We start from the raw sequence: 13992 nt of genomic DNA on the forward strand, positions 1-13992 counted from the left end.
TTGCGCCCCCTCATCCCCCTAGTGTTGCGCCCCCTCATCCCCCTAGTGTTGCGCCCCCTCATCCCCCTAGTGTTGCGCCCCCTCATCCCCCTAGTGTTGCGCCCCCTCATCCCCCTAGTGTTGCGCCCCCTCATCCCCCTAGTGTTGCGCCCCCTCATCCCCCTAGTGTTGCGCCCCCTCATCCCCCTAGTGTTGCGCCCCCTCATCCCCCTAGTGTTGCGCCCCCTCATCCCCCTAGTGTTGCGCCCCCTCATCCCCCTAGTGTTGCGCCCCCTCATCCCCCTAGTGTTGCGCCCCCTCATCCCCCTAGTGTTGCGCCCCCTCATCCCCCTAGTGTTGCGCCCCCTCATCCCCCTAGTGTTGCGCCCCCTCATCCCCCTAGTGTTGCGCCCCCTCATCCCCCTAGTGTTGCGCCCCCTCATCCCCCTAGTGTTGCGCCCCCTCATCCCCCTAGTGTTGCGCCCCCTCATCCCCCTAGTGTTGCGCCCCCTCATCCCCCTAGTGTTGCGCCCCCTCATCCCCCTAGTGTTGCGCCCCCTCATCCCCCTAGTGTTGCGCCCCCTCATCCCCCTAGTGTTGCGCCCCCTCATCCCCCTAGTGTTGCGCCCCCTCATCCCCCTAGTGTTGCGCCCCCTCATCCCCCTAGTGTTGCGCCCCCTCATCCCCCTAGTGTTGCGCCCCCTCATCCCCCTAGTGTTGCGCCCCCTCATCCCCCTAGTGTTGCGCCCCCTCATCCCCCTAGTGTTGCGCCCCCTCATCCCCCTAGTGTTGCGCCCCCTCATCCCCCTAGTGTTGCGCCCCCTCATCCCCCTAGTGTTGCGCCCCCTCATCCCCCTAGTGTTGCGCCCCCTCATCCCCCTAGTGTTGCGCCCCCTCATCCCCCTAGTGTTGCGCCCCCTCATCCCCCTAGTGTTGCGCCCCCTCATCCCCCTAGTGTTGCGCCCCCTCATCCCCCTAGTGTTGCGCCCCCTCATCCCCCTAGTGTTGCGCCCCCTCATCCCCCTAGTGTTGCGCCCCCTCATCCCCCTAGTGTTGCGCCCCCTCATCCCCCTAGTGTTGCGCCCCCTCATCCCCCTAGTGTTGCGCCCCCTCATCCCCCTAGTGTTGCGCCCCCTCATCCCCCTAGTGTTGCGCCCCCTCATCCCCCTAGTGTTGCGCCCCCTCATCCCCCTAGTGTTGCGCCCCCTCATCCCCCTAGTGTTGCGCCCCCTCATCCCCCTAGTGTTGCGCCCCCTCATCCCCCTAGTGTTGCGCCCCCTCATCCCCCTAGTGTTGCGCCCCCTCATCCCCCTAGTGTTGCGCCCCCTCATCCCCCTAGTGTTGCGCCCCCTCATCCCCCTAGTGTTGCGCCCCCTCATCCCCCTAGTGTTGCGCCCCCTCATCCCCCTAGTGTTGCGCCCCCTCATCCCCCTAGTGTTGCGCCCCCTCATCCCCCTAGTGTTGCGCCCCCTCATCCCCCTAGTGTTGCGCCCCCTCATCCCCCTAGTGTTGCGCCCCCTCATCCCCCTAGTGTTGCGCCCCCTCATCCCCCTAGTGTTGCGCCCCCTCATCCCCCTAGTGTTGCGCCCCCTCATCCCCCTAGTGTTGCGCCCCCTCATCCCCCTAGTGTTGCGCCCCCTCATCCCCCTAGTGTTGCGCCCCCTCATCCCCCTAGTGTTGCGCCCCCTCATCCCCCTAGTGTTGCGCCCCCTCATCCCCCTAGTGTTGCGCCCCCTCATCCCCCTAGTGTTGCGCCCCCTCATCCCCCTAGTGTTGCGCCCCCTCATCCCCCTAGTGTTGCGCCCCCTCATCCCCCTAGTGTTGCGCCCCCTCATCCCCCTAGTGTTGCGCCCCCTCATCCCCCTAGTGTTGCGCCCCCTCATCCCCCTAGTGTTGCGCCCCCTCATCCCCCTAGTGTTGCGCCCCCTCATCCCCCTAGTGTTGCGCCCCCTCATCCCCCTAGTGTTGCGCCCCCTCATCCCCCTAGTGTTGCGCCCCCTCATCCCCCTAGTGTTGCGCCCCCTCATCCCCCCTAGTGTTGCGCCCCCTCATCCCCCTAGTGTTGCGCCCCCTCATCCCCCTAGTGTTGCGCCCCCTCATCCCCCTAGTGTTGCGCCCCCTCATCCCCCCTAGTGTTGCGCCCCCTCATCCCCCTAGTGTTGCGCCCCCTCATCCCCCTAGTGTTGCGCCCCCTCATCCCCCCTAGTGTTGCGCCCCCTCATCCCCCCTAGTGTTGCGCCCCCTCATCCCCCTAGTGTTGCGCCCCCTCATCCCCCTAGTGTTGCGCCCCCTCATCCCCCTAGTGTTGCGCCCCCTCATCCCCCTAGTGTTGCGCCCCCTCATCCCCCCTAGTGTTGCGCCCCCTCATCCCCCCTAGTGTTGCGCCCCCTCATCCCCCTAGTGTTGCGCCCCCTCATCCCCCTAGTGTTGCGCCCCCTCATCCCCCCTAGTGTTGCGCCCCCTCATCCCCCCTAGTGTTGCGCCCCCTCATCCCCCCTAGTGTTGCGCCCCCTCATCCCCCCTAGTGTTGCGCCCCCTCATCCCCCTAGTGTTGCGCCCCCTCATCCCCCTAGTGTTGCGCCCCCTCATCCCCCCTAGTGTTGCGCCCCCTCATCCCCCCTAGTGTTGCGCCCCCTCATCCCCCCTAGTGTTGCGCCCCCTCATCCCCCCTAGTGTTGCGCCCCCTCATCCCCCCTAGTGTTGCGCCCCCTCATCCCCCTAGTGTTGCGCCCCCTCATCCCCCCTAGTGTTGCGCCCCCTCATCCCCCCTAGTGTTGCGCCCCCTCATCCCCCCTAGTGTTGCGCCCCCTCATCCCCCTAGTGTTGCGCCCCCTCATCCCCCTAGTGTTGCGCCCCCTCATCCCCCTAGTGTTGCGCCCCCTCATCCCCCCTAGTGTTGCGCCCCCTCATCCCCCCTAGTGTTGCGCCCCCTCATCCCCCCTAGTGTTGCGCCCCCTCATCCCCCCTAGTGTTGCGCCCCCTCATCCCCCCTAGTGTTGCGCCCCCTCATCCCCCCTAGTGTTGCGCCCCCTCATCCCCCCTAGTGTTGCGCCCCCTCATCCCCCCTAGTGTTGCGCCCCCTCATCCCCCTAGTGTTGCGCCCCCTCATCCCCCTAGTGTTGCGCCCCCTCATCCCCCTAGTGTTGCGCCCCCTCATCCCCCTAGTGTTGCGCCCCCTCATCCCCCTAGTGTTGCGCCCCCTCATCCCCCCTAGTGTTGCGCCCCCTCATCCCCCCTAGTGTTGCGCCCCCTCATCCCCCCTAGTGTTGCGCCCCCTCATCCCCCCTAGTGTTGCGCCCCCTCATCCCCCTAGTGTTGCGCCCCCTCATCCCCCTAGTGTTGCGCCCCCTCATCCCCCTAGTGTTGCGCCCCCTCATCCCCCCTAGTGTTGCGCCCCCTCATCCCCCCTAGTGTTGCGCCCCCTCATCCCCCCTAGTGTTGCGCCCCCTCATCCCCCTAGTGTTGCGCCCCCTCATCCCCCCTAGTGTTGCGCCCCCTCATCCCCCCTAGTGTTGCGCCCCCTCATCCCCCCTAGTGTTGCGCCCCCTCATCCCCCCTAGTGTTGCGCCCCCTCATCCCCCCTAGTGTTGCGCCCCCTCATCCCCCCTAGTGTTGCGCCCCCTCATCCCCCCTAGTGTTGCGCCCCCTCATCCCCCTAGTGTTGCGCCCCCTCATCCCCCCTAGTGTTGCGCCCCCTCATCCCCCTAGTGTTGCGCCCCCTCATCCCCCTAGTGTTGCGCCCCCTCATCCCCCTAGTGTTGCGCCCCCTCATCCCCCTAGTGTTGCGCCCCCTCATCCCCCCTAGTGTTGCGCCCCCTCATCCCCCCTAGTGTTGCGCCCCCTCATCCCCCTAGTGTTGCGCCCCCTCATCCCCCCTAGTGTTGCGCCCCCTCATCCCCCCTAGTGTTGCGCCCCCTCATCCCCCCTAGTGTTGCGCCCCCTCATCCCCCCTAGTGTTGCGCCCCCTCATCCCCCCTAGTGTTGCGCCCCCTCATCCCCCCTAGTGTTGCGCCCCCTCATCCCCCTAGTGTTGCGCCCCCTCATCCCCCTAGTGTTGCGCCCCCTCATCCCCCTAGTGTTGCGCCCCCTCATCCCCCTAGTGTTGCGCCCCCTCATCCCCCCTAGTGTTGCGCCCCCTCATCCCCCCTAGTGTTGCGCCCCCTCATCCCCCCTAGTGTTGCGCCCCCTCATCCCCCTAGTGTTGCGCCCCCTCATCCCCCTAGTGTTGCGCCCCCTCATCCCCCCTAGTGTTGCGCCCCCTCATCCCCCTAGTGTTGCGCCCCCTCATCCCCCCTAGTGTTGCGCCCCCTCATCCCCCCTAGTGTTGCGCCCCCTCATCCCCCCTAGTGTTGCGCCCCCTCATCCCCCTAGTGTTGCGCCCCCTCATCCCCCTAGTGTTGCGCCCCCTCATCCCCCCTAGTGTTGCGCCCCCTCATCCCCCCTAGTGTTGCGCCCCCTCATCCCCCCTAGTGTTGCGCCCCCTCATCCCCCCTAGTGTTGCGCCCCCTCATCCCCCCTAGTGTTGCGCCCCCTCATCCCCCTAGTGTTGCGCCCCCTCATCCCCCTAGTGTTGCGCCCCCTCATCCCCCTAGTGTTGCGCCCCCTCATCCCCCCTAGTGTTGCGCCCCCTCATCCCCCTAGTGTTGCGCCCCCTCATCCCCCTAGTGTTGCGCCCCCTCATCCCCCCTAGTGTTGCGCCCCCTCATCCCCCTAGTGTTGCGCCCCCTCATCCCCCCTAGTGTTGCGCCCCCTCATCCCCCCTAGTGTTGCGCCCCCTCATCCCCCTAGTGTTGCGCCCCCTCATCCCCCCTAGTGTTGCGCCCCCTCATCCCCCCTAGTGTTGCGCCCCCTCATCCCCCCTAGTGTTGCGCCCCCTCATCCCCCCTAGTGTTGCGCCCCCTCATCCCCCCTAGTGTTGCGCCCCCTCATCCCCCCTAGTGTTGCGCCCCCTCATCCCCCCTAGTGTTGCGCCCCCTCATCCCCCCTAGTGTTGCGCCCCCTCATCCCCCCTAGTGTTGCGCCCCCTCATCCCCCCTAGTGTTGCGCCCCCTCATCCCCCCTAGTGTTGCGCCCCCTCATCCCCCCTAGTGTTGCGCCCCCTCATCCCCCCTAGTGTTGCGCCCCCTCATCCCCCCTAGTGTTGCGCCCCCTCATCCCCCCTAGTGTTGCGCCCCCTCATCCCCCCTAGTGTTGCGCCCCCTCATCCCCCCTAGTGTTGCGCCCCCTCATCCCCCCTAGTGTTCCGCCCCCTCATCCCCCCTAGTGTTCCGCCCCCTCATCCCCCCTAGTGTTCCCTCCTCCTCCCATAGTGTCCCCTAGTGCACTTTCCCTTGTCCCATAATTACTTACCTGTCTTGAAGCGTGGGCCGGCTTCACAGCGCGCACCGCGGTACTGGAACTTCAATTTCAGGTTCCGGTTTCCGGCGGGACTGAAAGGAAGTGTGCACAAGTGTGCACACTTCCTTTCAGTCCCGCCGGAAACCGGAACCTGAAATTGAAGTTCCAGTACCGCGGTGCGCGCTAAACACCGGCCCACGCTTCAAGACAGGTAAGTAATTATTGGATATCGGCGTATAACACGCACCCACGATTTCCTCCCCATTTTCAGGGAGAAAAAGTGCGTGTTATACGCCGATAAATACGATATCTCCCAGGCACAGTGGAGGGATTGTCTCATTATGTATGGGAGTGTCCTGGATCTGAGAGCCAATGTAAGTGGGTATTTGTTTCTACTGAGGTTTACTCTTAGGTCCAGGGGGGGCCCTTGCTTGGGGACTTGCATGTAAGGTCAGTTGTGGCTACAAATAAGAGTTCCTGCTTACTCTTAACATAGTCTCATCTCACGTGTGGGGGAAAAGGCTGTATCTACCCTGGGGAATGTTATATAGCTGGATCCTGGTCTTGGGTCCAGGGTGGGTAGAGGACAGTGAGACCCTAACCAAGTTGTAACGCTGGAAGTGGGGACTACAGTGCTGATGGTGTCTGGAGTGTTTGGAGTACTTGGTGAGCACTAGGAGCATCGATTAGTGGAGGCACCTGGTCGGGGTGCCAGGAGGTCCGTCACACCATATCATTTTTTTTCCCCTTCAGATTATGTTTGTTATTGATCAAACAAAATCGCTTCGATGAGTTCTGATTGTAGGTAACAATAAAGACTCTGACTTTACTAGGGTATATCATGTTATTGTTCCGTATCTTGTGTCTCTTATGAGCCCATTAGGTAATCCTAAGAATAGATGACATTGTGATCAACAAAAGTAGCAAAATTAGAATTTACTGTAAGGTAGTCTTTCAGAAGATAGCCGGAGTATTCGAATGAAGTTGAACTATAGAAGTGCACCAGGATGGTCCATGGAAAGTCTTCTTACTTGGCCTATTCCACTGACAAGAGAAATACCTGGTGGATTGTGCTGGTAGACTTGTCCCTCCTGAGTCAAAGCACATTAAGATGAGGATATTTAATTTTGTATATGGACACTGCATATCTGAGTCTCCCTTTTTGGCATCTTGGCACTTATCCCAATAAGTTGTTGTGGTGATGACATAGCTGGCTAGTCAGTAGATTTTTGTCTTTTTGGATTACATAATAGACTTTGATAGCTTTTGCAAACATGACACCCAATAATAAGGCAAAGATGATCTGCTCATAGCTTGTGCATAATTTTATATCCATTTGCCTGGTTTTACACAGGAAACTTTTATGTATTTCATGTGGTTTTAAAGCCACATACAGATCAGATTTACACATTGTGCTGTAACTTTGGGAAAGAGGCAGTACATTCTTACAAATATTAATGAACAGGGTATTTGAGCATTTTTATTTTTAACTTTCATACCTACTGTGTGCTCCCAGGTTAATATGTATCATTTGTGTTAAAGGAACACTATATATACAGTAGTTACGAATACAAAGTTGTATTCCTAACACTATAGGAACCCTCTGCCCCCACCCTTGTTTAGTGAATAAACTCTTTCAAAAGCTTGATTGGCACAGCTTTAGTAAATGTTATCTTGGTCAGAAGCAGGGGAGGACTGGCAACTTTTGGCTTGGGTGTAAGCGCAAAATGCCCTTTCTTGCACCCAAAATTTACAGATCTCTCTGTGGATTGTCCTACTCACGTGGAGCATAGAATGTATAGATCTCTATTAGTTGAAAGCTTCTGGAGTTGCAAGATGTACCATCATACCCAGGTAACCTACATCAGTATGACACTCCTCACACACCTTATTTACACACACATGCCCACCACTAAAAAAAAATCTTTGAAAGCGCCTATACACCTACTGGTAATCAGTATTTATTCTTTACAGATCTGTCTGTGCCTAAGAGGTAAAGATTGTGTTTCCCACAGACTCAATTGCCTCCAGTGACAAGCAGAGTGTGACATGAATGTCATTATCACTGTATTGAACATACTCATTGAATTTTGTCTGCCTCATATTTCAGTCTACTGGGGAATATCTCAATGGGCCAGCCAAGACCTGGAGAAGATTGAGGACAGGTCACCAGCCATTACATGAACCCACATAGTGCTTAACTAGCAACGGCCAAACACAATTCCTGCTTGCTGCCTTAACCTTGCAAATTGTGCAAACATCCCAACACATCTCCCACTGCATCAGCCCACAATTCCCTTGCCAGCCTACCCATGCTAGTGGTCGGGGGCAATTGCTCTCCTTTCTTGATTTTCAGTTTTTTGGCCTCCTTTAGGTTTGGCATCAAGCTTACAGCTTTCATATTAAAAATGTCTGTCTCTTTCTAAAACAAGATACCATCAAATTACTTGCTCATGTACTCTTTATATTCCACCTTGATTACTATAATCCACTGTTGAGCAATACTATAAGTGCCTCGTAGTTATGAGTGCAGGTGTGTCATCCTTACTTTTTGCTGTTCTCAAAATTTCACTCTTTGATAATCTTCACACACTGGTTTCCTGTATACTTTGGGATTGCATTTTCAAAATACTAGTTCACATCTAAAAAGTTGTTTACAAATTGTATATGTCTAAAGAGCAAGTAAAAGTCATGCTGGTTCCTTCTCTCTCTCCTCAATGAATTTTGCATATCATCTGATTGCAATCCCACATTCAACTCTTGCTGACCCATAATTATGGAATGCCCTACCTCATCCCATTCAGACTTTGGCCTAGTTTCCAACATTTAGCAACCAAAAAATCCCTCATTATAATTAAGCTGACCATTGCACAGGAATATGTAATATGTGACTGTGATGAAAATGCTACTTAAAAAAATTGCTTCAGTTGGACCTTTTCCCATCCCTCGGCGCCCTTGCTTTATCAGTGCTAAAGTTACTCTTGTACTCGCATGCTAATTAGCCTTAAAGAGACATTTACTCATTTTTTAAGCTATAGTGCAATCCTCTTTTTTGATTCTGTACACCAGTGCTGCATAGATATTGGCTAACTAAGAAGCTTCATTCATTAGCTTGTGAGCTTATAAAATATATGAAGTTGTGTGTTGCATGTCATACATACTTGTACAAGTTTAGAGGCAATATAGTAATACTTTATTGAAATCATTCAGCAACGTGATAGTGGGGCTGGTTGGTGGACATAAAACCACATTTTTTTTTGTATATGTCCTTTAGGTGTATCCAAAGCAGAGAGACAGGGGAAGTGGTGTTCATTGCACCATAACTACTGTGAGAAGCATAGGTGTTTATGGTACTTGGTATATCCCTTTTTAAGACACCCATGGAAATAACTATCCCCAAATCATTCTGTACTGGTTATTCATGAGAATAGTTTTAAAATAAAAAGTTAATCATAGGATGTAAAAATAATCACATTTTCATTCGGATTCATTTACTTTTAAAGGGTAATGTGCTCTAAATCAGATGAGTTATTCGCTTTATTATTTTTTCTTTTGGTTTTTTTTTTTTGCTTTTCAGTTAGATCTTTGAATTGTTCTTAAAGGGTCAGGAACATAAACCTGTATTCCTGACCCTATAGTGTTAACACCACCATCTAGCCCCTCATGCCTCCATAAATATAGCAAAATCTTACTGTATTCAAGCCTGAAGCTGTAACTCTGCATGCTATTAAACTCAGAAAAACAAGCAGTCTGCTGACATCATTAGAAGTGGTGTCCTGATCCAATCACATTGCTTCCCCATAGGATTGGCTGAGGCAGATCAGGGGCAGAGCCAGCATGATTCAAACACAGCCCTGGCCAATCAACATCTCCTCATAGAGATGAATTTAATTAATGAATCTGTATGAGGAAAGTTCAGTGTCTGCATGCAGAGGGAGGAGATACTGAATGTTTGGATGCATTTTAGGCAGCCATCTAAGGAGTGGCCAGTGAAGTTATCACTAGGCTGTAATGTAAACACTGCATTTTCTCTGAAAAGACAGTGTTTACAGCAAAAAGCCTGAAGGTAATGATTCTACTCACCAGAACAAATTCAATAAGCTGTAGTTGTTCTGGTGACTATAGTGTCCCTTTAAGCCAATTTTCTGTTGTTACATAGATGGTTATGTCAATGGGGCAGCTGCAGCAATTTTTGTACTTGTGTAGTATTTTGCTATGATTTCGTTTGTATAGTTCTTATATACTATATATTATATTATATTATATTATGTTTTTCTAGGCCCTATCTGAGATAAGCCTTGGATGGGACATCTTTAACTCCTGTTTTCTACAACTGGGCGACAGCAACACCTGATTGCATGTATAATTTTCTTGCCACTAATAAACACAGGCTGGAAAGGAGGTCCAGCGAAAAGCAAACAAGTAATTTAGAGTTGGTTCTGGAAGACTTGGGCTTTGAAATGCCTCAGGTAAATACTTTATGGTTTTTATTTTTTCTTATAATATTTTGTAAAAAATTGCACAACCCCTTTTCAACCTCATGTCTATCTAAAATCTGTTTATTATAATAATATGTTGTGCAGTAATCACTTGTGAGAAAACGACTTCTTTATTTCTAATCTGGATTTCAAGCTTTTATTGCCAAAACCAAGAGTTTGAGCTCTGCAGGCTGTGGGCTCAATTTCTGGAGTGTCGTGAGTTTCTTGGTAGTGGAAAAGCTCTCTGGGTGCAATTATTGATATTCCCCCTTTAATATTAATTATATTAAGTAGCAAACTGGGAGATATTGAATTATGAATATAAAGGTTATAGAATAAGTAGATATTGATAACAACAGAAGAACACCGAAATAAAAAAACAAAAACATAGCTGACACGTTTGGTATCAGAACTATTTTTCCAATGTGAAAACTTGCACAAAAATTGCTCTTTATAAATTAAAGCCCAAGCTTGAGATGTGAAGCGAGAGCAGGTGTTCTATCAAATTCCCCTACCCTCGTTACTTCCGGTGAGGGATCCTGTGCTGCACATGCGTGCTAGCACTCCTGCTACTCCTCCACAGCCAGGTCCTGGAAGGTAAGTAAAACTAGTTTTACACTTTCATTATAGTTGGTGCATTCACTAAGCTTAGGCACACGGGACATTTAGGGTTAAGTGAGGGTTCAAATTAGGGTTAGGTAAGTGATTCTAACCTCTCTCACTCTCTATTCTTACCCTAACCCTTGGGGTAAGGGGTAAAATAAAGTGTGAGAAATCACTATTTAGTGATATTCCCCTATTGTCAAATATCACTAAATGTGAACAAGTCCCTAATCCTAACCCTAATTTGAACCCTAACATTAACCCTAAATGTCCCATGTCCTAAGCTTAGTGAATGCACTAACTATAATGAAAGTGTAAAACTATTTTTACTTACCTTCCAGGACCTTGCTGTGGAGGAGTAGCAGGAGTGCTAACATGCATGTGCAGCACAGGATCCAGCTGATTCCCCTCCCCGGAAGTGACGAGGGTAGGGGATTTTCACGGGTAGGGAATTTTGATGGAACACAGGATCATAATATGTTTCCATTGTGATTGTTCCATGGTGAGTGGTTCTCACAGAATACAATATGTAATGTTTTTAATCCAATCAGAACACGGCTTTACTTTATATCATGGTCACACACCACTAAGTGCACAGTTACAATAGACTATTGGCAGTAGCACTGCTTGTTCTGAAATGCAGGCTTCCTGGGGCAATTTAAGAAAAATAGGCCTATACATAAACTTTAAAGGGACACTCCAGGCACCCAGACCACTTCTGCTCATTGGAGTGGTCTGGGTGCCAACTCCCACTACCCTTAACCCTGCAACTGTAATTATTGCAGTTTTTTTAAACTGCAATAATTACCTTGCAGGGTTAACTCCTCCCCTAGTGGCTGTCTATTAGACAGCCACTAGAGGTTTTCTGTGCTAGAGCGTCGCTGGACGTCCTCACGCTGTGTGAGGACCTGCAGCATCGCTCTATTCCCCATAGGGAAGCATTGAAATTCATTTTCAATGCTTTCCTATGGGGTGCGCTAATGCGCATGCGCGGCATTGCCGCGCATTAGGTCTCCTCGGCCGGCCGGCGAGATCAGTCTCGCCCACCGGCCGACGTAAGCAGAAGGAGGAGCGGCGGGGGAGGAGGAAGCAGCGACGTGGGACCTGTCGCTGCCTCTGGTAAGTCACTGAAGGGGTTTTCACTCCTTCAGCAACTGGGGATTGGGGGGTGGGAGGGAGAGCGACCCTCCAGTGCCAGGAAAACTGATCGTTTTCCTGGCACTGGAGTTTCCCTTTAAGTAAAACTTTTTTCACTTGAACGTAAATTATTGCATTTTTTTCACCTCCTTAAAGACATTCCTTATTGTATAATAAAGTTCATGTTTGAAAGTACCAATAAGCTTAAAAGACCACTTCAGCAAGTTGTGCTTATAAGATCTTCTACATCTCTGGAAGATACATTGATGAAAGTTAACATGGTTAGGCTCTGCATTTATTTATTTTTTAAAGAATATTATGATTATTATTATTATTATTATTATTATTAGCATTTTTATTGTGCTAACATATGCCGTAGCACTTTATAAATATAGAATGGTAATATTTGACAGCAAGTAGTTTTCATACATAATGTAACAGAAACAAGAGGTAAGGAAGGCCCTACTCAAATCCGCTTATAAATCTGTGCATGTAATCGACCTTTTATTATAATGACCTGGAAGCGGGATTGTTCTGTGACACGTATGGAAACCCCACTCATATAATATAGTAATTCAGTTATTATTCTTATTATTATTTCTATTTATAATGCACCAGCATGTGAAGATTTAACGCTGTCCTTTTCTTGTAGCCCAGTGTCAGCGGAATGGATCCTCCTTTCGGAGATGCCTTTCGGAGCCCTGCATTTGCAGAGCAGACGTTAATGAGCACTGACTTACTGGCAAATAGCTCAGATTTCATGTATGAACTGGTAAGCCTACTTTTTTATTTTATGTATCCCATTTGTTTTTGTTTTTTACATGACTAGCATACGTAGTTGCACAACAGCCGAAATAAATACAATCTAAAAGGGCAGCATTGCATTGGCAATATTTTAGCAATACAATTTAGTTCACAAATGTCTGATGCTTTTATGTTTTCTAAATAATAATGTTTAATACGAAGCCTACTCTTGGATGTATGTTGTTAGCCCAAATTGTCTAGCTCCGTTGTTTTCAAGGTTCAGAATTTTGGCCTTTAATTTGCAATTTTCTGTTACGTTTAGTGATTAATCCCTGTTTAGTGAATTAGTGTAATTGACATACATTTTATGCATACTCCTTTACTATTTCAGAATGCTTTCCATACATGATGGGGTGGAATACATGCGCTAATTTGAAAGGCCATGAAAGCTGATAAGATGTTAAACGTTGATACTGAAAGAAAACTGTTAAGAAACAGTCATGCCTCCATCATATTGCATACAGTTCAGACATTGAATACAAGGGCCTCTACACACAGTGAAGTGATAAATGTATATGTAGGCCCCTAATCATACAGATTAAAGCATAAGAGTCTCACAATGGGGTGTGTGTATTTTCGTTCCAGTGAACACGCTCATTCACCATACCGCAACTTCAAGTATCACAGAATGTAATAGGGATTTAGTTACAGTATATGATCATACATTGCATGAGCCTGCCATCAATGTACCCCATCCTTGGCAGGTGTGTGTGTGTCTATATATATATATGTGTGTGTGTGTGTGTGTGTGTGTGTGTGTGTGTGTGTGTGTGTGTGTGTATATGTGTGTATATATATATATATTATATAAAACACCACTCTGAACAAGTGTAGACTCCAGGAGCTAGCTAAGTGGCTGATGGCTAGAGCAAAACAAACCAGGAGATGCTTTACCATTAAATGTCTAATAGGTGTCATATCTCTTTAAATCATGAGAACATAGTATAGAAATGCAGAATAGACTCAACTGCAAATAGATAGAGAAAAGAGAATCTATACCAAAAAATAATAATAATAATAAAATATATATATATTATGTATGGTTTCTGATCTGTAAGGACATTGTGGATCACTTTGTAAACTTGCATATTATTCATGTTTTGGGCAGTATATTAATATACTTGCTTGCATTTCATTCATATCCTTAGATTCATTAAAGGCATGGTTTCCTTTCCTCTCTCCCTCTCTTTCTTACGCTAGTGGAGCCCCTATTTTTAGTCTCCCTCAGTGGGACACTATATCTTTAAATTTACATTTACGTTTTTGGAGGGTTATGCCCTCACTTTAGGAGCTCCATTACAGGTGGTCACAGGGGTGCAGCCCACGAGCCCATGACTTGCATCCGGGCTCCTGGACTGCATTCTTTTTTTTTTCCTTTATCCTTTGATATATTAATATTTATATCCTATTAAGGGGAGCATACTGAGGACCATAACCATGATAAATTGTAATAGTTATAATGCAGGGAGATTTTGAGAGTCATCCCTTTTTTTTCTGTTTACCAGTTTTCAAGCAGTTTGACAAAAACTTGTGCTCTCAAGGCCACCAAAAACATAACCCTTCTGCGTTCTATGTCCACATTTATCCAACTTTTGGTGACAGTGATAGACTGCCAGTTTGTGAGCTAAATTTCCCCTTGCACTCTGAGTCTGTA

The 13992-nt window shown here is 50.0% G+C and overlaps 1 protein-coding gene across 1 annotated transcript in view; it reads left to right on the forward strand.

Annotated features, from left to right (window-relative positions):
• Positions 1–13992, forward strand: part of CREBRF (CREB3 regulatory factor) — a 43555-nt gene that overhangs the window by 13928 nt on the left and 15635 nt on the right. Inside the window, exons 2-3 of the mRNA XM_063445231.1 lie at positions 9596–9785; positions 12187–12306. Coding sequence (XP_063301301.1) covers positions 9675–9785; positions 12187–12306 — 231 coding nt within the window. The 5' untranslated portion in view covers positions 9596–9674. The remainder of the gene's footprint in view (positions 1–9595; positions 9786–12186; positions 12307–13992) is intronic.

The sequence above is a fragment of the Pelobates fuscus genome, chromosome 3, assembly GCF_036172605.1.
Source record: "Pelobates fuscus isolate aPelFus1 chromosome 3, aPelFus1.pri, whole genome shotgun sequence".
In the NCBI taxonomy this organism is placed as follows: domain Eukaryota; kingdom Metazoa; phylum Chordata; class Amphibia; order Anura; family Pelobatidae; genus Pelobates; species Pelobates fuscus.